The following is a 22,399-nucleotide window of genomic DNA, read 5'->3' as shown; positions in this document are numbered from 1 at the left end:
TTTTAATTTTACAGATTAACTGTATAGTATGAAGGAATACCTCCTTGTGTTGGTTTTGAACCTGATGCCCCCCAGCTTTTATCTTGATATGACTGTACGCTCCCTCTCCTCTATTTACCCTCTTAATGCTGCAAATATTGATCAGTCTATCTATGTATCTAGATGCTGTAGACTCCTTTGTACTTTATTATTTCTCATATAGAAGCCATTCCACACCTGTGGTGCCCATAATCATACATTAGCGATGAATAAGAATCATGTCGGCATCTTACTGGACTGAGTACCAAAATAAATACAATTATGCATTTGAGTAAATAGCTGAATTGTGGTGAAAAAGTTGTAATCCTGGATTACAAGTTGATTCTCTTTTTTTTGCCAAGGGTATTATCAAAAATTTACGTTTTCAGAATGTTTTCATTACCTTTTTCATGCCTAATTTGATACACTGTAGGCCTCAGAAAAGTGCAGGGCCAACCTGCAGCCCTTGCTGCTCTTGTTTATTCTGTATTAATGAATACTAAATAGTTTTAGAGAACAGGTGATGTATATATCTCAAACTTGGTGCTCAAACTCTGGATCCCAGTCAGAGGTGACTTTTTAAGATTTGAAGCTTTAAACTTTTGGTCATAGTTCTTTCATTTGTAAAACATGCATTACATGTGTTTTATTGCTGCAGTGTTCAACATCGAACAGATATATTGGGATGAGCTAATTATAACAGATAGAGAGATTGGGGAGGCTCTCAAGATAATACAAATGCTAAGTATTAATATTGTCTTATCTCTAAACTTTCCAGTCTATTTACCTACCTCGCAGGGGTTATACAGCACTTATCATCGCTTTACCTCATTAATGGTTTCAGCCATTATCCTCTCTTTTTTCAGCCTGTGAGTTAGCTCTTTTAGCCTATCATTGCCTAGCTTCTTCGTTATGCAGTTTGTTAATTAATATGCCCTCTTTTCTTTTGTCATTATAAGTTGTAGTAGCTGTATGTGCATCTTACTGTAAAGCAACTGTAATATTTATATAAGATAGAAGCTGTCTCAAGATTATGCTTATTGCACAGGAGAATTAATATTTCCATTTAGAGCAAGGGGGACATATTGTGCTTTCTTTGGGGACCTGTTAACAGGAAAATGGATTTGTCACATAGACTAAAGCAGAGTAAGCACACAGGTGCTATCCTGTGCTTCTGGGAGGATGTAAGCTGCTTGACTCATTCAGTACTCCAGACCAGTCATCGTATGTGAGTAAGCTGCAGCACAGCCCCTAGGAGACAAATACCTTGTCTGTGTTACAGAGAATCAAATATTGCAGCAAAAGATCTGAGAAGGAAAGCATGAAGCTGAGAGAAAGAAAGAGAGAAAATTAAGGAAAGGTATTAAATGGAAAGAATATCTTCTCTTGGTTCTTTTTTAAAGAGCTTCACAACATTTTAGAGACAGGTGGCAGAATGTTTTTAGGCAAATTTAACATATCTTATTCCCCTGCCTCTTTGCTGTTTGTTTCTTTTTAATTAATTTCTTTCTTCGCCTTTTTCTTTCTACCTTTCCTCTTTCCTTTCATCATTTTTCCTTTGATTGCTTTATACTTCCAATTTCTTCTTTTGGATCAGTTATTAAAACTAAGCAAGTATCACTGATGTCTCATTAGCACTTTTAGAAGCCTTCCTCTTGCCTCCTACATGCAGTGTCTGGTTGCAGAAACATGAGAGCTGTCATGAAATTAATGCACAACCAATATAATAAATTATGGAATCTTTAGTTTGATAAATCTACAATATTCAGTTCCCATTATTAAAGCAACTGAAGTGATTTCAGCATATAGATAAAAAAGGCTATATGCAGTTCAAGCTGGTACCACAGAGGCAGCTTCAGAACAGCTACCAGCAGAGGTGCCAACAACAGAGTCAGATATCACTGCCAGGAAAAGATACATTCCTGAGTTTGACATCTGGGTCCTGCAGCTGGAGTGAGTAGAAGAAAAAAGGGAAACAGTACAGACTGTCATCCAAAGGAGGTAGTAGTGCCAAGTGAGCATGGAAATTACATACAGATGCCACTTTTTTTTTTTTTTTTTTTTACTTAAGGCAAATAGCTCAGCTATATAAAAAAAAAAACAGCAACACCATCCAAAGATGTGCTTAGTAGCACCTGATGGATAAATTAGCATTGCTTTTTGTAGATATAGCTGAGTTATAACTGCAAATATGAGATTCTGAAGTCAAGTTTATAGTCGAATACATTTTAAAGTTTGAACAAACATGCTCAAAAGCATGTCTTTTATGTATAAAAAGACAAAGGACAAACATGGTGTATACCCACTATTTTCTGAGTGACTCATTGTTTTCGTTTTCAAGCCCGATACTTCATTTCAAAATGCATCACTCTTGCTCAGCACATCACTTAAATCACACAGGGCACACATTGTAATGACTCCTCTGAAAAGCCCCAACTGTCTGAAAGAACAGTTAATTAAAATTATTCAGGTAGCTGTGATGACAGTAAAAAAGCCAGTGTGCAAGAGGCCCTGCATTAGTATCCTGACCGAAAGCCTATCAATCTAGTGAGAGTCCCCACTGATTTTAGCAGGTGTTTGGATAAAGTTCTAGTCTTGTATTCTTTCATTTCTGTTTAAGAATATGAGTGAGGTTACGGTGACTGGGATGCTTGATTTTTTCAAGATTTGCTACAGCGAAACATCGTACCTGAATTCTGCCTTTTTCGTAAAATTGGAGGAAAGTAGTACTTTCGTTGGACCACTCTGTTGTGTTTGAAGAGCTTGATTACTAATGACTTTAGTGACAAAAGTTATAATGTTGTCTATTTAATGCATATAATCTTTACTATACCTTGCTTTTACTTCTAAGTGATTTATCAGATCTGAATTGATACCAATATTTGCCTGTATGTGAAACCCCTGAAATCAGTTACTGGAGGGACTGCTATTTTTCATTTCTTCATGGCTAGAGAGAATGTGTCATAAATACCTTCATTTTAAAAATAATTTATTTTTTGCTGAAAATTTAATATTATTTTACTGTGTCTCTTTATCATACACTTCCTGTCTTTGTTTCAGTCAAAATACAACTTTCCTGTAACCATGTGATGTAAACATCTCAACAGAGAAATAATGTATTTTCACAAATAAAAATGGAAAAAGAATTCTAGACTTTAAAATATTTTATGAGTTGCTGGGCTGGTCAAAATGATTGCTTCTGGAGAAGACTGATAATCAGCTATCTCCATTAATGCATATCCAGTGCTGTGTGGTGCATAATGTCTGCTGTGAATACAAAAATATTGTGTACACCCTTTGTTGAGGAAACACTGCACAGTAAACACAATAAGAAAATAGGAAAAGCAATAGTATAAAGAACTCACTAGAGATGCTCTATATATGCTTCTAGAAAAGACAGTATATAAACCTGTAGAAATAAAGAAGAAAAGGAAGAAGATTGGCTCAGAAATCTTATAATCAGATATGGAGCTATTTCTCTTAGAGATCCAAAAGTAATCTGTCTTGGAAATAGTTGAAAGCCATCTATCTAGTGTTAACCTTGAAATGAATTAATGGTCTAAATCTATTTTACAATGGAAAGGTATGCATATGCTGGAAGCAATCATACCCTGTTGATAACCTAAGCAGGAAAGCTGGGTAATCTATGGGTTCTAAGGTTGTCTCCTTGTTTACAGAGATAGTCCTAGGAAATCAGTAACTCCTGCCATGCTGCACTTGTTCTGGAAATGTGTACGGGTTGTACAGACTCCAGAAGCATTAAACCAGACATCTTCTGCAGCAATAAATTAACCCTAATTAACAAAATCGTGTCCTTGCCATGGTGCAGGGTGACCTGATTTTAGAAAGAGCATATTTAAGGCCTCTCTTTCTGTTATCAGGCCTTCAGCAGCTGAAAGGAGATTTCAGGCTAAGTTACTAAAGACAGTGACTGTTACAGGAATGCTTATTTGGGGAGTAAACAATTGGATAGATAGGTTTGAAATTCTAGCTACTGATGTACTTGAGGAAAGGTAATGTAGTTTGGCAGCTAGAGGTCTTCTTCACTGAAGGACACTTACATAATATACTATGAGTTGAAAGGAAAAAAGCTTGGATCCAAATCAGTCCTATACAAACAAGTCCCTTTCTTGTTAAGCTTGTATTATAGCTTGCTGTCTTGGTACTATCTGAAGCAGCATCAATGGATCTTGCTACCATTTGGGAAACCTGTGTGTATTTCAGTCACACATTGTCCTTGCAGGATTTCCTTAGGCTAAGCTGCAGAAGTGAAAGAGCTCCATTTAAGAGAGTCTGTGAATAACTAGGAAATGAGCATCAAACTAGGCATTATCTGAAGATGTTTGTTAACATGCAGGATGTTCCTTAAGGCCTCTATCTTGAATGAGAAGAGTTTTTATTCAGCATTGCTTTTTGAAAAAGCAAGAGTTCTTTTGCATGCATGTCACTATGGGACCTACTCAGGCAAAGAACGCTATTTGATGCACTTGGCACATGTCTGCTTCTCTGGTTTCTTCAGATATACTGCTATATATGCAGCCTTATTTGGAAGATTATACCATAACAGTAGTGAGAATGGGCACAAGTTAAGACCTTGGCTTGCATACTTGCCTGTGAACTACTCCTTTTCTATTGCAGAGTTGTAACCTATATCCTCATTGGTGAATCAAAATTGTTTTTACTGAAGGATATCTAGAGAAAAAAGATCTGTTGTGGGATAAGGCTCTATAGTTTCACCACAGAATCATATTACTTCTCTGATCCTTCTCTTTATCTTGTTAAATACTTACTACCTTTGGTATCTAGCTGAGAAAAAGAAATATTTTATATAGGCAACAGGCTCTACTTTCTAGGGAGTATTAGGGCTTTTTTATTACAGAGATTTTTTTATTACAGAGTAGAATGCTAAGCAGCTGGAGAAGCAAATTTTAAAAGGGTTCCAAGTCAGGAGTACAGACAACGAGATAAATGAGTTTAAAGTTTTCTTACCAAGTATAAGATTACGACCCAAAGTGTAACCAGTTGGATTTGTGTGTGTATGTGTGTGTGCTTGTGTGTATGAATGAGGAAGACAGACAATATATCTTTCCAGAAGAATGTTCTTACTTGAGGCTTTGCTGACAGAACTTAACTGATGAAACAAAATATAGGTAGTTATGCCACTATAATTTTCTGTAATATTGACAGAGTCTCAAAAACAGCTTCAGAGAAAAATGAAGAATTAGTCTTTAGACTGTGAAATCCTTAAACTATGAAAGCCACCCACTAAAAAGTTAAGAAGACATAAAGTGTAATTTTATTAATTCAAAGACAAAAGGGATCAATTCATACAGTCAGTGTTGTATTCTTTGTATAGGCATTATTTTCATCTCTAGGGAAGCAAAGACTTGAAAGAATACTCATGGTATTTACTTATATTTATCCAATGAATTTATAGACAGATCATAACTCAGCAGGCAGTTTTTGTGTATCAAAGTCAAAGGTCCTAGCATATGTCAGTCTTCCTACATAGATGTTATACATTTGATATCTAATAAATAATTAAACACTGGATTCAATAAAGCTACACGAAATATGGATTTGGCTTATTTAATATTTGAAAAGCTGCTTCTTTTTGACACAGAAAAATAATTTAGATATGGCAATCATTTTAATAAGACAAGATGAGTTTGTTGGTAGGAGTCACTTGGGAGGCTATGTCAATGTATGCTAATTCAGTGCAAAATCATACTGGTATAGAATACATTGACCATTTTCCACTTTGTGCTTACTGACTTGTAAATCTTGCATATTAGGTTTTTACTTCAGCTGGTTTTATTAGTTTCCTATTCTGGAAGGAATAAGATCTTTCAAAAATGTTAGAACAACATAAGCTATCCAGTTATGCAGTCTTCTCAGCTACTTTAAAGTAGAAGTGAAGCCATAATGCACTGTATATGAAGATACCTGCAATTCCAAAACAACAGTAGAAGTGTGACTGAAGTATGGATACGCCAGTGTATATGAACTAATTTCTCATCCTTTCCAAGTCATAAACAATTAACTGCTTCTTTTCCACAAACCCTGAATGTCTATTGTAATATAATGGAACAAATACAAAGCATCTGGAAAGAAAAGAATTATAATTAAATTAGCCTTTCCAATTAGAGAAAATGGTGGGCCTTTCCCTTGATTTAGAGTTCTAATAATCATTTGTAATCTGATTTAAAAGGGGCTTATGGTTGCATTCATAAAACTGGGCGACATTAGAATTGACATGACCTCTTAGGTACCTAAAGAAATTATAGGCCTACAGAGGTAGGAATATATCATTACGTCCTGAGCTGGCAACATTTTTTATTTCTACTGACCTTTGTTTGGATTAAGTCCAGTCTTCAGAAAATAATTTCATTTCATGCAGCTGAGAGTTATTATCAAGTTTTGCTGATTCAGGATTAAGTATACCTCAGTGACTGAAGAGCCCATTAGGATGAGCTGTCCATTCATTTCCAGAGCTTTATGGAAAGAGAAGGAAGGAAAATGTGCTGCAGTTATACTGTTTCTGGTGTACAGCTTGAATTACTGGGGTATGAGTATCTTCTGCAGCTCTACTTTTCTGAAGTGGGACAGAGTTCTGTAGTGTTCTGGACTTTATTTACTTTCAGCTAGATTAACAAGAGAAATTTAGATTTCTGCCAGTGATTTTGATATTTAAATCTAAACAGAAAGCTTAAAAAACTCTCACCTAATCCTAACAGATATAAGTACCTAAATATCTGCTGTTGTAAGGTACAGAGCCGTTTAAGTCCTGATAGTACTGAATGACAAAATGTGATCACCCTAACCCCCAGCAGAAGTCATAAACGAAGCATTTCCCAGCTTTTTTCAAAGACAGTCTTTGCTCCTATAGGTGCTTTTTAAAACACACACTTAATCCCATACAAAGCATACTGAAGAGGAGGAGGAGGTGTCCTCTTGCAAGAACGATGTCCCTTGTTGTCAAGGGACGTTGGGGCATAAGATCGAGTTTCTTTGCAGTCTGAGGGAGTGCACTATTTCCTGGGTGGGTGCTTAATCACCATGCTGTTGTATTTGATGGGGTGCTTCTGTCTTGTCACTCATGTTGAAATTGTTTAACTTTGCATAAATAAATATTCACTGAGTCAGAAAGAGACTGATTCTGTAGCCCGATGGTCAGGACACTCAGGATTATAAGGGAGAGGTAATCCCAGCTGCTCCTGTGGCTCTATTGATTTCCTAATTAATTTGTATCACCAAAGAGTAGCACTTGTCAGCTCAGTCAAGCATTAGCTCAAGCGTTTCAGTACCATACACTACTTCATGTGGATGCACCCTCTTTTTTCTTGCAGGGTATGACTTACATCTTGTTATTTCCTTCTGCTTTTCCCATTGGCAAGTTTAGGCAATGCCCTTCTGTGTACAGTGGCTTTTGTAAATCCCATTTCTATGTGTCTAACTGTTCCATGTACTTTTTAGAAAGGGTGACTCGAGGTCCTGAATTCTGATAGCCTGATTTACCAATCTGTTACATGCGTCGCCAGCGGTTGGGGATGCTAAGTGATTTGATGGTGGCTGAATCTCCTGTTGTACAACAGCAAATGACCTTAACAACTGCAAAGCACTGGAACAGGTTCAGTTTCTTTAGGTGGAATTAACTGCCATTTTTTCAGTAAGTGAAATGATTTACATAAGTAGTTTTTTATGCTCGTGTATGGTAGTAGGTGTATAGGGGAACCGGTGTCTGTATGTGATACTGATGTGTTAACAGGCTTTCTAATCATTCTGTTATTTCCAGCTAAAGACTGTGCCTGAGCAAGTGAAATATGACCACGTGTTTTCTTCTGCAAAAAAAGATGATTACTTAAAATCCTGCATACAGTAACTGTTACCACTGAAGATTTAACAGTAGAGAGGAGAACTGGCTGCCTACATAAATTTTCTATGTAAATGTTGCCCAATGGTGATCATTACTAGTTGGTAAACATGTCCCAAATCATAAAGCAGTTCCCTATTGGGACAGAGCTAATGGTGGATATGGATAAATAGGAGGGAGGAGGTGGGTAAATCACTTGTTTCTTTTGGTGGCTTGTGGAGGGCATTATGGCAGAGAACTGAAAGATTATGTGTAGGATAATGTGCATTATTAAGAACTGAGAATTTTTACATGGATTATCTTCAGACTTCGGAAACTGGAAGCATTTTAAAGAGATGCAAAAATCTGTGTTCTGATTTTTAATTGTTACTGAAACTGATAAATGAGCAAACAGGACGTTTTTCAAACACCTGGGTAGTGGAGTGGTTCTTAAATATCACAGACAGAGGATCTTGTATCCTTCATCTGTCACAGGTTTTATTAGGGACTATCCACAAAGTGCTAGATGAGAGCAGTTTCGTAATACTCCCTTCATATTAGCTTGTAGGAAGAAGACAGAGTGAGTAGGTTCACGGTTCGGTTGGCTGTTTATTCTCCGCCTCAAGTGTGGTTGGGCTGTTTGATTGATGCACACTACTCTGAATATCTGTGCCGTTGCCAGGCTCTCTCCTTCATTACTGAATGTTAGGAGAGACATACAGCTCCGCACATTCACGCTGTGCCGGCCGAGCGTACTTAGTCTGGTTTCAGCACAAGTGTGCTGACAGCATTTCTTCAGTGGAGCTAAGTTTGGGTTTGAGGCAGTGACTTAATGTTTTTTCCTAAGCTGATTTCATACTAAGAGACAATTTTTTCTCTCCTTTATGGATAGATTAATTATAGGCAAGAGAGAATCACAGTGTAATACTTAAACTAAATGCTTTACTTTTTTTTTAATAGGAAGCCCTGCTAAGGATTTTAAAGGATTCTGCTTTTAAAAAACATGCATCACATTGGAGAAGTCCTGTGGACCCAATGCAAATGTAGATTTAAAGTGTGTGTTAACAAATAGATATATCTGATGAGCAGCAGAAGTTATAATCAGGAATAAGATTATCCCCTCTGATTTTCTCTTTGTAGTTTAAAGTAGTCACTCTATTACAGATCTTTTTAGTTTAAAATCCTGTTATTCAAGACCTCTTTCCTGAATCTTCGTTTGAGGAAAAGCCCTCTCCAGGACCGCTGTCTGCAATCAGGTTTGGTTACGGAGGAAGCAGGGCTCAGTTCCCTCTAAGTGGGGCTTCTCACTCTCTCCACACCTTTTCAGCCTGTCGCCCTCTATCTGACAACTGCTTCATGTTTACTTCGGGAATTTTCGACAAGATAGCCAAACCAGTCTCACACCTTGCTGCTCCCAAAAGGCGGGGTCACAGCACCTTCCTTCCCCCGCCGCTTTTGGGTGCACGCTCCCACCCTGTCTCTTGCAGTTACTTAGGTTCTCATTCGGCTTCCTAGGGAGCCAGTTCAGTTCACTAAGCCGGCTGAAGTCTGTTCACTTTATTTTGCAGGTTTATTTCCTGTGGGAGGAGGGCTGCACAAAACGCTGCGAGTCAAGGTAACAGCTCGTTGCTGCTGAAAGAAAAAGTTCTCTTACCACCTTTCTTTCCTCTCTGAACCATGTGCCTGACATGGCCATTGTCAGCCCTCTTTGTGAGCTGACTGACTTCATTAAAATGGCATGAAATAAATCACACAAAAAAGATACTGTCTGCCTATTTAGACAGTGAAATCTATTCAAAGGAAGGTCTGACTGATTCCATAGCTAATACAAGGTAGGAGACAGGATCACAAGACTAAGAATGGGAGAGGACTGAGGATATGAAATGAAAGGATCAGGAGAGGGAGGGATGGAGGGAGGTAGGCAGGCAAGAGACCTTTCCCAGCAGAGCATACTATTAGATTTCCTCAAATTCCTGTGAAACTGCAGCCTTCGAGAGCTGGACTGGCTCGCCAGGGAGACACAAGAGCAGCAGAACTCCGGAGCGTGCAGAGTCAGGAGTAAAGGAGAGAAGGCAAGGGGTTGTGAGGTGTGAGGTTATCCTTTCTGGCCCTGCGGACTATTGATGAGCTCAGTTGTCTTTTGTCAGTGCATCGTTAGGGCCGAGATCCGTGTGAGATAGCACAGTTAAAGAAAATTTGGGGTTTGGGAGAAGGAGAGCAGGCAAGAAGGGAGGACTGAACTGAAAGGAAAGTGGATAGAAAGGAAGGCAGTAAATAGTAAGGGGAGAATCAGGGCAGGAACTCATTAAATCTACTTTGATGTCAAATAAATATGACATGAAGCCATAACCTGGTACAACAATCCTTTTCCCCCTTTTATTCATGTTAGATACTCTAGCTTGTTTTATCAATACATTCATGTATTGAGTTGCAATAGTGCACTTACACTTGTATGAGAGATGTAATTTCTGCTCCAAAGAGCTAACTGAATAATAGATTTCAGGCTTGTAATGAAGCTAATTTTGCCAAGACACATTTCTTTAGTGCTGTCACATTAGAACATGTATATAAAAAACCAAAATTATCCTCTTGCTTTCTGCAGCTTTTAGACATGGAGTTGATCTGGGGAAACTGAATTTAGTTTTCTGCTGTTAAGCATACCAGCGTTTCTATCTTTGATGGACTTATGTTGACTGACTTGGCAGAGTGAAAGTTTGTAAAGATATTTTAAATATTAGATATTTTCCCCAAGAAAGTGAAAGAAAGTAAGTACAAGAAAGATGACAAATATAATGTCCAGTAAAAGGTTGAATAGTTAGGAGGGAAGAGCTAAGGAAAGATGTTCTGTGTTGTGGCTGTTGAGGAGTATCATGTTCACCTTTGGAAAGCTGATACCTTAGGAGTCTCACTGATAATAATTATTGCTGTTCAGCCTTATTGTGGCCTTACAGAGCTCGTCAGTAGTGACAGCAAATTAATGAACAACCTGTGCTCTTGTAGCTGTGTTGGCTTCACTAATGGCACTGACAAGCAGATAAGGGGGCTCGTCAGCCTTTTCTTATCCAGACCTGTCATTGGGAGATCTGCTTGATTAGGGGGTGCTGAGTAGGAATCAAGAAAGTAAACAAACATATGCTGCATTTGCACTTTAAGAAACTTGAGAATAAAACCTGCCTTTGAGTTGAATCTTTTCATATGATATAGAAATAATTTATCTCTTGTCTACAGAAAAGCAGATGTGGGAAGGTAAGATGACACAGAAGCTGTTGTGTGGGCTTTATTTGTTCTTTGAATGGTCTATCTTTTCTTATTCGTCCAGGTTTATATGTACAGTTTTAACAGAGCAGAGCCATTAAAAAATCTATAAAGGTGTATTTTTAATGAAGAAAACAAGTAGAATAGAAGCTTTGAGAAAAGGATAGTAGAAATAAAATAGAGTATCAACAGCAAAAAAACAAAATTCCCCAAACCCACCAAACCAAAGAACCCTTCACAATGTAATGCTTCAAAAAAAACCCCATTATTTCTACTCAATTTGACATACTTGCATGGCGACAATATGTTCTTGGTGCAAATTCCAAAAGGTAAGGATATTTTAAATGTTGACCTATTTCTTTCAAACACTATGCCACAAAAGACAAATCACTGTCAGGCCGTTGGTAGCTGGGTATGCAAAGCTTGCATGTATTCAATAACATAAAACGTTTTTCCTGAAAAGAAAGTTATTTATAGATTCATTTTGGATAAATTCAGCAGTACAATTCCACCTGCTCCATATTAGAAAGTCTTAATTTCTTGTAGGTCCTCTCTGACTACAGCTGACATCAGAAGAATTCAGCATCTTCAGTCTAATTGTTTTGGGCTATAAGGACATGTGCTTCAAGAGGCATCATTCTTTAGATGCTCTGTCCTTTGAATTCAGCAGGAGTGTTTCACTGAAGCCTCCTGTCCTTTTGAGAAAGTGGTCATCTGAATCAGTGTTTCCTACATCTGGAATGGAGCCTGACTCCTCTGGAGTCAGTAGTAGCTTTACTGGAGTCTAGATTTTCACGTTCAGCACTTGAAAATGCTGCTAATAATCTCTATTGATCAACTACTATTCAAATTTCATTTGTTTTCAGAAACAATGAGCACAGCAGTGGTGTCTGCTATGTCCTGTTAGTACTAGAACGGTGGAGAAATGGAGAGTGTGTTTGCTGTAACAGAGTTCATGTTAAAACAAACGATCTTTAAACCTCATCCTGTTAAGTATAAAATATTTTCAGGGAAATTAAAACAATGACAGAAGATTTTTAGAATGAAGAGAAAAGATTTTAAAAAAATTGTGCCTGCTTTATAAGAAATAATCCCTGTGCTCTTGTAATTTCAATTGACATTGATTTATGGCTGTGAAAAGGAGACTGTATAGCTCTTTCAAAACATAAAGTGAGGGAGTGGCATCCTTTGAGCAAAAACTCTGGTGCCCTATCTGCTTAAGTGTTTCCTAAGTTTCAGCACTTTGAGACTACGAGAATACCCCATTGTTAGGGGATATTGGAGGCATGCCTGGATCAAGGAAGTACTTCCTCATCACGCTGTTTCCTTTCCCAAACAATATAAAAAATGGCCTTTTCAGCCAAACATCTAGAGGTGGTCACTTTGTACATTGTCCAACAAGAGCTCGACCATCGTAAGATAAACCATTCATTTGTATGAATGGCTACATGTTATTTCTGCTACTTCCTTTTTATTTTCATGGTGATTTTGTTCTGATTTATGCATAGAAGTTGAACCCACCATATAATGATTGTGTCACAAGACTAGCCAAGAAAAAACCAAGAAACTCCACCTCCTCAGTACCCTCTTTCTGTAGGCTGCATACATTAGCTGTGATACCCTCACTACCACTCAGGCTTGTACAGGCTCCTCAAATGTACAGTCTGTGCAGTCTGATTAGAACACAGTAAAAATATACCATACAAATAATGGATTATAGTGTAATTTTATCTCCACTGTGTTAAGTATTCTAACTTTACTCCAGAACAGCATTTCAGATGAAGCAAAATTAAGTTCATGTACATGTTATGTTCTTGGTTTAGCCTTGCATGATCCAAAGGATTTCTGACTAATCTCTAGCACTTACAAGGCTTACATTAGAGTATTAGGTGAATATCCATATTTTAATCCGGACTGTTAGCACGTGTCAGCCATGGCAAACAACTTATAGCGCCTGCATGCTGTGGAAAGAGTACCTTAATGTGTTTGTAAAAACGTTTTGAATCTTTTAAATTCTTTTGTAATTTTTTAATGACTCTAAAAGCATTTTAACCAGTTTGTAAACAGTACTAACCTGTGCACAGCATTTGTTAGCTGCTCTGTATCTTGAGTTGCGTGTTTAAAATGTTAGGGACAGCTGTTGTCTTATGGCATCATATAAACTGCTGAGACTCTGCATTGCATATGTCTGGAAAAATAAGTCATTAATTGATTATTCTGTATACTACACAGGAATGGTTTGGAAAGAGACTGAATTTCTTGTTGTTGTATGTGGACTTATCCAATGTATAAATTACAAATTTTGGCCTATTGACTTTTGTCGCTCAGTTTACACTGTGACAAATACATTTATTGGAACTACTTTTGATCCACAAAGATGTAAAAAAAGTCAGGGCTTCAAAAAACTCAGCTTAAACGTGACTTTGTTTTAAAAAGAAACATTCATATTTTTTATCAACATATATTTGGAATAGCTCGATGATTTTGCGTGAAATTTGCCTGATATACACAGAAGTGAAAGAGCAGAACTGGATTCATAATTTCTTACTATGTTTCCACATGACAATTTCATTCAGTTTGCAAATATTTTCTCCATAAGCACTACAGATATGTATTATATTCATATAGTTACAGATACGTATTTATAAATAAATGTGTATGGCTTTTGACTCATTTTCTTTGCTGGAGCCTAACCCCAAATATCTTGCAAGTCTGTTTTAAAGACATCCTTCTGCCCAGAGTTTCACTAATTCTACAGAGAACAGTGGCAGTTTTATGTACCTATGCAGGTCTCATCCTTAGGGGCATGGGTTAGGTTTTAATTTTGCTAATTTATTTTCTACTTGCTAATTTATTTTCTACACAAACGCTTTCTGTCATTTGTTTGAAAGTGTCCTTTCAGTGGTCTTTGGCAGTAACAGGGACTGCTGGGTTTATTCTGTTTTGCACCTTCTTTCCTACTAACTCTGTCCTTGAGGCAACGGTTGGCTGACCGTGGAGTGTAATGGGGATAACCTAAACTAATGCAGGGGGCTCTAAACATTTCCTCAGCAAATAAGCAGCAGGGTGTTCATAGCTAATAAGTATTTTATAAGTGTAATTAAATCACGATGATTGATTGGGCTGGGGTGGAAATCAGAATCATTCAGAACAACAGATTCTTCACAAGAAAACCCTCAGTAAATTAAGAAAACACACAAACAACCAAAATAAACCATTTAAGAAGTTCTGCTCCCATATTATATTTCCTAATTTCTCAATTCCGTTTATGAAGAACAATTTGATGAAAGCAGGATCTTTTGTTTCTTGAGAACTCATTTTTTTTCTGTTGTTAATTTATGTCATGCTGAGTGAAGTTATACATTATAGCTGAATCAATCTAAAAGTTTATTGTTACTAAACAGGGGGGATCTCCCCCTTCTTCCTCCCTGTCTTCCCCTGTGCTTGGCTCCAGGCCATAGTAGATTCTTGTCATCCTCTTTGCACCAGCTCTGGTTACTTATTGGACTCCTTGTTGAGCTGTTTCAATTCATTAAACTTCAGGAAAATTATTCATTTTTTTAGTCAGGTTAGTTTTGTACTGGTTCAGCATATTGAATTAGCTCAACACAGAATCAAGTGGCTACTATAGTCATTTCAAGGGAAAAGGATGCAGGATGCAGTCAAGATAGTACAGTCTTCTGACTGCAAAGAGGGGAGATGAAAACAGAAAGGTCTTTCATTTATGCAAATATATAAAATAAAATATATAATTTAATATTTAACATAATGGGACATATTCTGTTCCCACTTGTTATTTCTACAGAACCATTCTTGTGCCATGCTTGTGAAAACACATACTTCCTCAGTAATTTCATTGAAATATCCCTGTTGTTTATTTCATTTAAGTTCCATATGATTAATAGCTATTCTGTTTATTTTTTCTTTTTTAGAAAGCTTCCAAGCAACTGTGAACTATTTATAAAACAGTAACAGTGTTATGTTTGTTTGTTTGTTTTTAAATAGAGACATACAAATATTCTCAATGCTCTTTCCTCTTGGGTATTCATTACTTTGAAATCACTCTAACATGAAGATGTAACTAACTTACAGAAATATGATTTCAGTGTTAATTATTGGAAATACTGTATTGTCTGTCTGGTTAAAAAAATAGTTAAAACTAGTTAAAAAAACTTCTCTAAAAAGCTGCTTGACTACACATCTTGGATTCCTAAAAAGAATGTTAACAAGATTATACTGTATTTAGCCTTTGGATTAGGCTTATTACCAATAAACATGGTTGTTTTTTGGAAAATCAACTACTATAGGGATAAAAGTAGTTACTGTCCTTTAAAAAATAGTTATTTGGCTTATATTTGAGTTCAGTAACGAGTGTCTTCATTATATCACACAACCAACTGGATGTTGCCATACATTATCTTAATAAAATCTGGATGTAGACCCGATGGGGAAAGCTCTGTAGAGAAAAACCCACTTACCTTCCACAGAGGAGACATCCCGACATCTTTGTTTATAGTCCAAACACGATGTCAAATATAATAATGGTTTTGGTTCAACTACTTTTGACTACTATTAGCATATGAGACTAAATTCAGAAGAATGGTGCAGGGCAGAAGAAATGTAGGATTGACTTAAAATGCATGGCATAAAGGTTAGCCACATGCAGTAGTCTTAGTTTGACTCCTAAAGGCTATAAGAACCTTAGCACTTGCTCAGATAAATTGGTTTTCATTTGTGGGTTTTTTTGCACTCAAACAGTTCTCTGTTTAAAGTGGTGGTTTAAGTCATTCTAAAGATAAAAAAATCTAGACCTTACAGGTGTCAACTTACAACTTTAGTTTGTCTCATCCCTGGATCATCAATACATACTGAAACTTGTTTTCCCCCAATTCCTATCAGAGAGCTGTATTGTTTTCAAAGAAATTATTGTGCATTAAGAATTGTAAATAAAAGCATTAAGAGAAAAACACATTTAACACATTTAAATGAAAATACCACTCAAAATAACTTTTTATCATATACTTTTATTTACCTTGAGCAGAAAATTTTGCAAACCATGAATTACTGAGAACTGAAAAACACCCTAGCATATAACAGAGGAGGCTTTGGTTATAAGTGCCATTTCTACAGCGGAGTTAAACTATTGTAAACCAAACATCTTGTAAGGAAAAAATCTCCAGCCAAAGTTTAAGAATTTTTAACAGCAACACTGAAAACATTTACATATAATCAACAGAAATATTTTCTAAACTTTTAACAGTCACTTGCTACAATCCAGAAGTGTTTAGTTCACGTATCTATACAACCAGACAAGCACTAAAACTTTTGTGAACTAATCACTTGTCCACAGGTCCTGCCTAGACAGTTTGTCATCAATACGAAAGTTTTTTATATAAATAAGTCAATTAAACTTCACAGACGCTAAAAGAAACAATATAAAATTCCAACTGTAAATAAAACTGTACATTATGGTCAGTCTCGTTTTTGTGAAATCTTGCACAACTTTTTATAAGTGTCTCTTTATAAAATGATGGCAGAGGGCAGTGTTAGCTGGAATGGAAGCTTGAAGACTCTGACTCTGTAGACACAGAAGAATGTCCCCCACGTTTGCTTTTTGAAAGAATCTTGAGGCTTGATCCTCGGCTAACTGATGTCAAGGCGTTTTGTGCTGATGTTTTGAATTTGGCACCCAGGAAGGCATAAAGAATTGGATTCAGGCAACAATGGAAGAACGCTAGGGCTTCTGTGATGGAGATCCACTTATGCACTATCGTCTCCAAGCTGCAGCGATGTCTGATGACTCCTAGCAAGAGGAATGTGTCTATGGTGATGCCAATATAATATGGCAGCCAGCAGGCAAAGAAGGCGAGGATGAGAATGACCGTTGTCTTCAAGGCTTTGCGCTTCTGGTGGCCTTTTGAATGTGACAGCTTAGAAATTATAATGCAGTAACAAGTCAGGATTATTAGACCCGGCAAGACAAGTCCTACCAAGATATGCTGAAATCTGAAAGAAATCAGCCAGTTTCCATGAGGGTATATGCGATCACACAGGTACTTTCCTTCTACTTCACTAGTACTGGCAAAAATTATATCAGGCACTGTCAAAAGCACAGCTGGTAGCCATACGCCTACATACACCACCTTTTCAGCTAACAGCTTTCTTGGTCGCTGGCTGTTGGTAGCATGGACTATTGCCAGGTAACGATCTAAACTTATGAAGGCCAGAATCAAGACACTGCTATAGAGGTTGACTGTGTAAATGACATGAACTGCCTTACACAGAACATTCCCAAAGTACCAGCTTATGGCTGCATCCACAGACCAGAATGGCAAGGTGATGACAAAAAGGAGGTCAGCCACGGAGAGGTGCAGCCTGTATTTGTCAGTCATGCTTCTCTGTTTCTTCTGGTAGCCCATAACCATAATAACCAATCCATTGCCGATTATTCCTGTCAGGAAGATGATGGAGTAGATTGTTGGCAAGAAGATCCGGTTGAAATCAGCATTTTCATGCTGAAAGCATGGCTCTTCGTAGTCTCCATAGTCACCTGAACCAATTTCATCTGTGCCATTATCAGAAAATTCAATGATTAACCCAGAAGACAGCTAAAAAAAAAGAAAAATATTATTAGATGTTAGCTCCTCTACAACAGCTCACTATATGGTACATGATAATATCTTAAGAATCCCCTAAACAGTCTCCATGATCATGAATAGACAAACTTTTTGAAAACCAAGCAAAAAAAAATATATATAAAACAAACAATAAGAAATGAGGATTTTTTTTTCTAATAAGAAGCACTTTATTCTTCTTTCTCTAAAGAGTAAGATCTTGAAACTGAGGATGGGGACAGGAGGGAGAATGATAATGGCTACTCCCAGGAACGTATCGTTGGTTCAGGACACTTGGCGCTCTCACCAGATGCATGCTGCATATGGAGGAGACCAGTAGTCCTGGGAGCAGTAGGTTGGTCTGCGCTGAATACTGCCCATGACATTTAGTTCTTGCCACAGAAGTATGGAGAGCTATAAATAAATCCTGTTTGGACAATTCTGCTGCTCCAAAGCCCCTTCTCATTAAGGGGATGGGGTCACGGCGAAATAGAGACGGTACCCTTGGCTGATGTAATGAAGGATGGATAATAGCAAGAATTCCCTGCTGAGAAGCAATCGACAGCGCTGCACACACACACAAAACCCGCTGAAGAACAGGAAAAAAAGAGATGACCTTAAGCAGGGGAATTCAAAGCCCAGAGGGGTCATCGCGAGCAGGCACGCTCCCCTCCCTGCGCTCCCCACCCTTTGCGGTTGTGGGACGGTGCTGGTCCGGGTGCTGGCGCTGGGCCTTAGCCGGGCGGCTCAGCTAAGTGCAGCGGTGGAAAAAGGAAGCGAAATTCTGGTGAGGGCATGAAAGCGTATCAGGAAACCACCAACGGTTTTGGGCACCGCGCTCAAAAGCGGTGCAGGCTGACGACTGCCACCTGGCTACGTACGATTCCTCAGGTTCTGAGATTTTAGTTTTCATGGCTTTTGCATCATGAACCCATAACCTCCGCGCAGGATGCGCCCAGCGGATCCCGGCGCAGTTTACGCGCGCTCACATGCCCCGGCTCTACGGGCTTTCTGCGAACTGCTGACAGAGGCCGGGGCTTCCCAGAGAGCTCAGCTTGGGTGATAACTCGTCTCAAAACCCTGTGGCAGCAGCCGCAGCCGCGGGAGGTCGGACACCGCCGCGTTTCGGCTCGGCGGGGCGGCGGCGCCGGCTCCCGCCGCTCCCCGGCCGCGGCCCCACGGTGCGCGGGGCGGCGCGGCGGCTGCGGGGGCGCGGGCTACAGCCGCTCCCTGCACTCCGGTCACCGCAGATCCCCTCGCCCGCCCCCCGCCCGTCACTCCCCTGGCTCTGGCTGGGGTATTCAAGCCCAGAGACACCGCGTGTCACTGCAGCCGAGGGCAAAGCCGCAAAGCCGGGGGAAAGGCGCTGCGATCCGGCAGCGAGTGCAGCTGCAGCAACGTCTGGGTCGCTGCAGCGGGACGGGGCAGCAGCAAGAGGCCGGGGCCAAACGCTGCCCTGTTGCGCCCTGCGGACCGCCGGCACTTAGGCGCGTTGGGCAGCAGCGGGGCAGCGCCCGGGCCGGGGCGCGGCGGCCCCCTGCCCGCGGCTCGGGCCCCCGGCGGCGCCCCCCGCCCGCCGCTGCGCGCCGTGCCGCCCGGGGCCCGTTTGTTTGCAAACAGCGCGCACATGGGCCGCGGCGGCGGGCAGCGAGGGCGGCAGGCAGCGCGGCTGCTCGCGGCGGCACTTACATCCAGGCTGTCCAGGCTGTCCATGCTCTGAGCCATCTAACGGTCCCGCGCTGCCGAGCTGCTGCCGCCGCGCCTCCCCCAGCGCCCTGGCTCGTAGCTGCACCAAGCGCACGCCCGGCCCTGGTGGCGGGACGCCGCTCTTATAAGTTCCCCTGCTGCCCCCCGCCCCCGGGGCAGCCCGCCTGGCTCCTCCCCGGCGGGTGCCGCCCGGCCGCCGGGCTCCGGGCCGCCGCCTCGGCCCGCTCTTTGTCTGCGGCCCCGGGCCGCGGGAGCCGCGGGAGCCCCGAGTGCCCGCAGCGGCTTCGCGGGGGCATTTACCACCCTCCTGCTAATGCGCTTCTCCAGGCCGCTGGGAAACCCTCGGGAAGCCTCTCTGGACTGCACTGCCGGGCCCTGCGGTGCGGTGGGTACCGCAGGCAAGCTTTGCAGTGCGGTCACTTGGCTGCATGGTCCAGCAACCATGATGGAGGAGGTGGAGGAGAGGCCTTGCGTACCCTCCAAAATACACTCCGCTCAGTCCCCATAGCTGTAGCTCATCCCCGCTGAGGAGGGGGCGTACTGGAGATGCGGGGAGTAAGGTGATGATCCTCGTGGAGATGAGGGGTTCAGCAGACCTCTCATGGTCTGCAAGGAGAGGGGGTTGCAGGTAGCCCACCGAACTCCTCTGGTGGCTGTGGTTTTGGATGAGGAGCTGCAGGTGCTTCGTGAGCTTGTGTGAGATGGGATGATGGTTGATTGCTCCAGAGAGCTTTGGAACGTCATGAGAAGTGTAAGTGTTAGGAAAACAACAGAAAACAGGCAGAAAATAAAACATTGGCAAAATAATGGTGCTGCCAACTTTATTAAAAACCATGGCTTGGCATGCTCAACGTCTCATAGTTGTGGACTGGATTGATGGAGTGGACTGCCATGAGCTCTAAGAATAATAAACATTGAGTTCTTTATTTGCCCACTAACATTAGGGTTGCTGCTTATCTTTCTCCTTAATCTCAAGTTTGGGAAATTACTTTTTGAAATGTAAAGGGTGAACATTTTTAGTAATGACCTGATTCCAGGAGTAGGATATTCTTTAAAAAAAAGTCCTAAAATTGTGAGCATAGGATAAAAATAGCAATTGTAAGATAGGTTTGCAAGGGAAAACCAAACCTGATATAAAGAGAGAATAAAAAAGAATCATGAACTTCCTGTACAATTATCTCTGGAGGGGCTCAGTATTCTCCATGTTCGTGCAGATAAACTAATTTGCAGAAAAGCTTTCACTGGTTTTTGTTAGAATAGCTTTTCCCATGGTTTCACAGCTCATACCGTAGTGAATAATTATATTTGGGGATAATTGATTCAGTTATATGGATTTATTCTTTACAGTTGGAATTTGGACTGCAAACAAGAAGGGAAAAGGGCATTCTTTATTTAATAACAGTATGCTCAGATTACCCTGGCAGCCTCAAGGGATGAAGTCTGTCAAAAATTTTGTTCTTAAATGCCCCTGTTGCCAGCAAAGTTCACTCTACATTCTCTGAGTTACCTACCATTTTTAGATGTAAAGATTATATCTAGGTAGTTGACAAGAGTCACTCTCTTACTGCTCCCCTAATAGCTCTAGAACTTCTTTATATTTTGCATCAGAGAAGAAATGTAGACGATATAAATCATGGTCCTCATTGACTAACTACAGTGAGTGTGAGTTTGGTTATGATTAATAACATGGCTTATCTTTTTTTTTGTTTAAAAATACTGGTGTATAGGGTAGATGCCTAGAATGTCATTAGGCACTTCAGTAGTCTTACTCATATATTGTTAGAAAGCCTGTAACAGCACATATAAGTTGCTTCAAAGGCAAATTTTAATTGATTAGAATTCAGGAATTAATTAACAGTCTTTAGAAAGTTCATTAGCTACTTTGAGTTTATATCTTGAAAATTTGGGAGGGATACCATGTTAAAAATATATAGAAATAAAGAGTACTCTACTGAGTCCCCATTTTAAGGTACTGGTCATAAGCTTATGTTACCATGATTCTGCTCAGTTGAACTTCTTTAAAAACAAATGTGACAAAATTGTAATTATTGCTATGCATTCCCTATTTTCTATAGAACTTGTGATCTGTTCACTACTTTCTAGACATAAAGAAGGGAAAATACATGCCCAAAGTAATTTGCAGCCCAAGGTTAGACGACCAGGCAGACAGATGGGCAGTAAAATGAGACGAGGGATTTTTATATAGAGATCAGTAAGATAACTTTTGTATAATCATCTTTCACCTTTTCACATATGGAAGATGCCAAGCTGATGGTACTGGGAATTGCTGTGCAGTTTTCAACAAAGGTGTACTTTCTGAGAGGCTTGACAGTCTCCTGAACTTGCAAAAATATGTACCAGTTTTTCAGAAATATTCATGTTGAATGGACATTAAAGAACTGATCAGTACATGTGGCTGCATGCAGAGGAGATGAACTTTTGGAAAAAATAGATCCTACTTTGCCAGAAATTCATATGGGTGGCAGATGTGTCTTTTATGGGGAATGTATTCTGGTCTGGGCAGGGCATCGAAGGTTAAGCACTGCTCCTTCTCTCTCTGTGTGGTGCAGGACATTAAAATATGACTGTAATGCAGATGAGTTGTGGCCAACAGTCTAGAGCTGCTTGACAAATCTGAAGACTGGTTGGCCGTTTGCTGGGGTGGACAGCCTAGAGTGCATTGATGTGTCGGGTATCGACACAGAACTGGAGGTATAATTACAGCACAAGCAGGCAAGTGTTACCATCACACCTCCATTTTACGGTACAAAGAAACCTGTAATAGCAAGGAGTATTATGTGGCAGTTGATTTTGTTAATTAATAGGGTAGGGGGCAGTGACTCAAACAGTTATTTGTATTCATAGGTGGCATAAGAAATTTGGATTTGAGGAATAATCTAATACCGTGGATTGGCCCTGAAGCATGGTGGTGCTGAGTTGAGGGAAATTCAGG

The 22,399-nt window shown here is 39.9% G+C and overlaps 1 protein-coding gene and 1 long non-coding RNA gene across 3 annotated transcripts in view; one reads left to right on the top strand and one right to left on the bottom strand.

Annotated features, from left to right (window-relative positions):
* Positions 1–22,399, top strand: part of LOC112988312 (uncharacterized) — a 171,457-nt gene that overhangs the window by 31,912 nt on the left and 117,146 nt on the right. For both annotated transcript variants that reach the window (XR_010389920.1, XR_010389919.1), the window contains exon 3: positions 9,439–9,485. This is a non-coding gene — a long non-coding RNA (uncharacterized LOC112988312). The remainder of the gene's footprint in view (positions 1–9,438; positions 9,486–22,399) is intronic.
* Positions 16,130–19,568, bottom strand: CXCR4 (C-X-C motif chemokine receptor 4). Its single transcript, XM_026123493.2, has 2 exons — positions 19,429–19,568; positions 16,130–17,733 (listed from the first exon to the last, which is right to left on the bottom strand). The coding sequence occupies exons 1-2, from the start codon at positions 19,462–19,464 to the stop codon at positions 16,672–16,674; spliced, it is 1,098 nt and encodes a 365-aa protein (XP_025979278.1). The 5' UTR covers positions 19,465–19,568; the 3' UTR covers positions 16,130–16,671.

This window comes from Dromaius novaehollandiae, chromosome 7, assembly GCF_036370855.1.
Source record: "Dromaius novaehollandiae isolate bDroNov1 chromosome 7, bDroNov1.hap1, whole genome shotgun sequence".
Classification (NCBI taxonomy): Eukaryota; Metazoa; Chordata; class Aves; order Casuariiformes; family Dromaiidae; genus Dromaius; species Dromaius novaehollandiae.
Note: the sequence above shows the minus strand (reverse complement) of the source record. Positions and strands in the feature narration are given on the sequence as shown.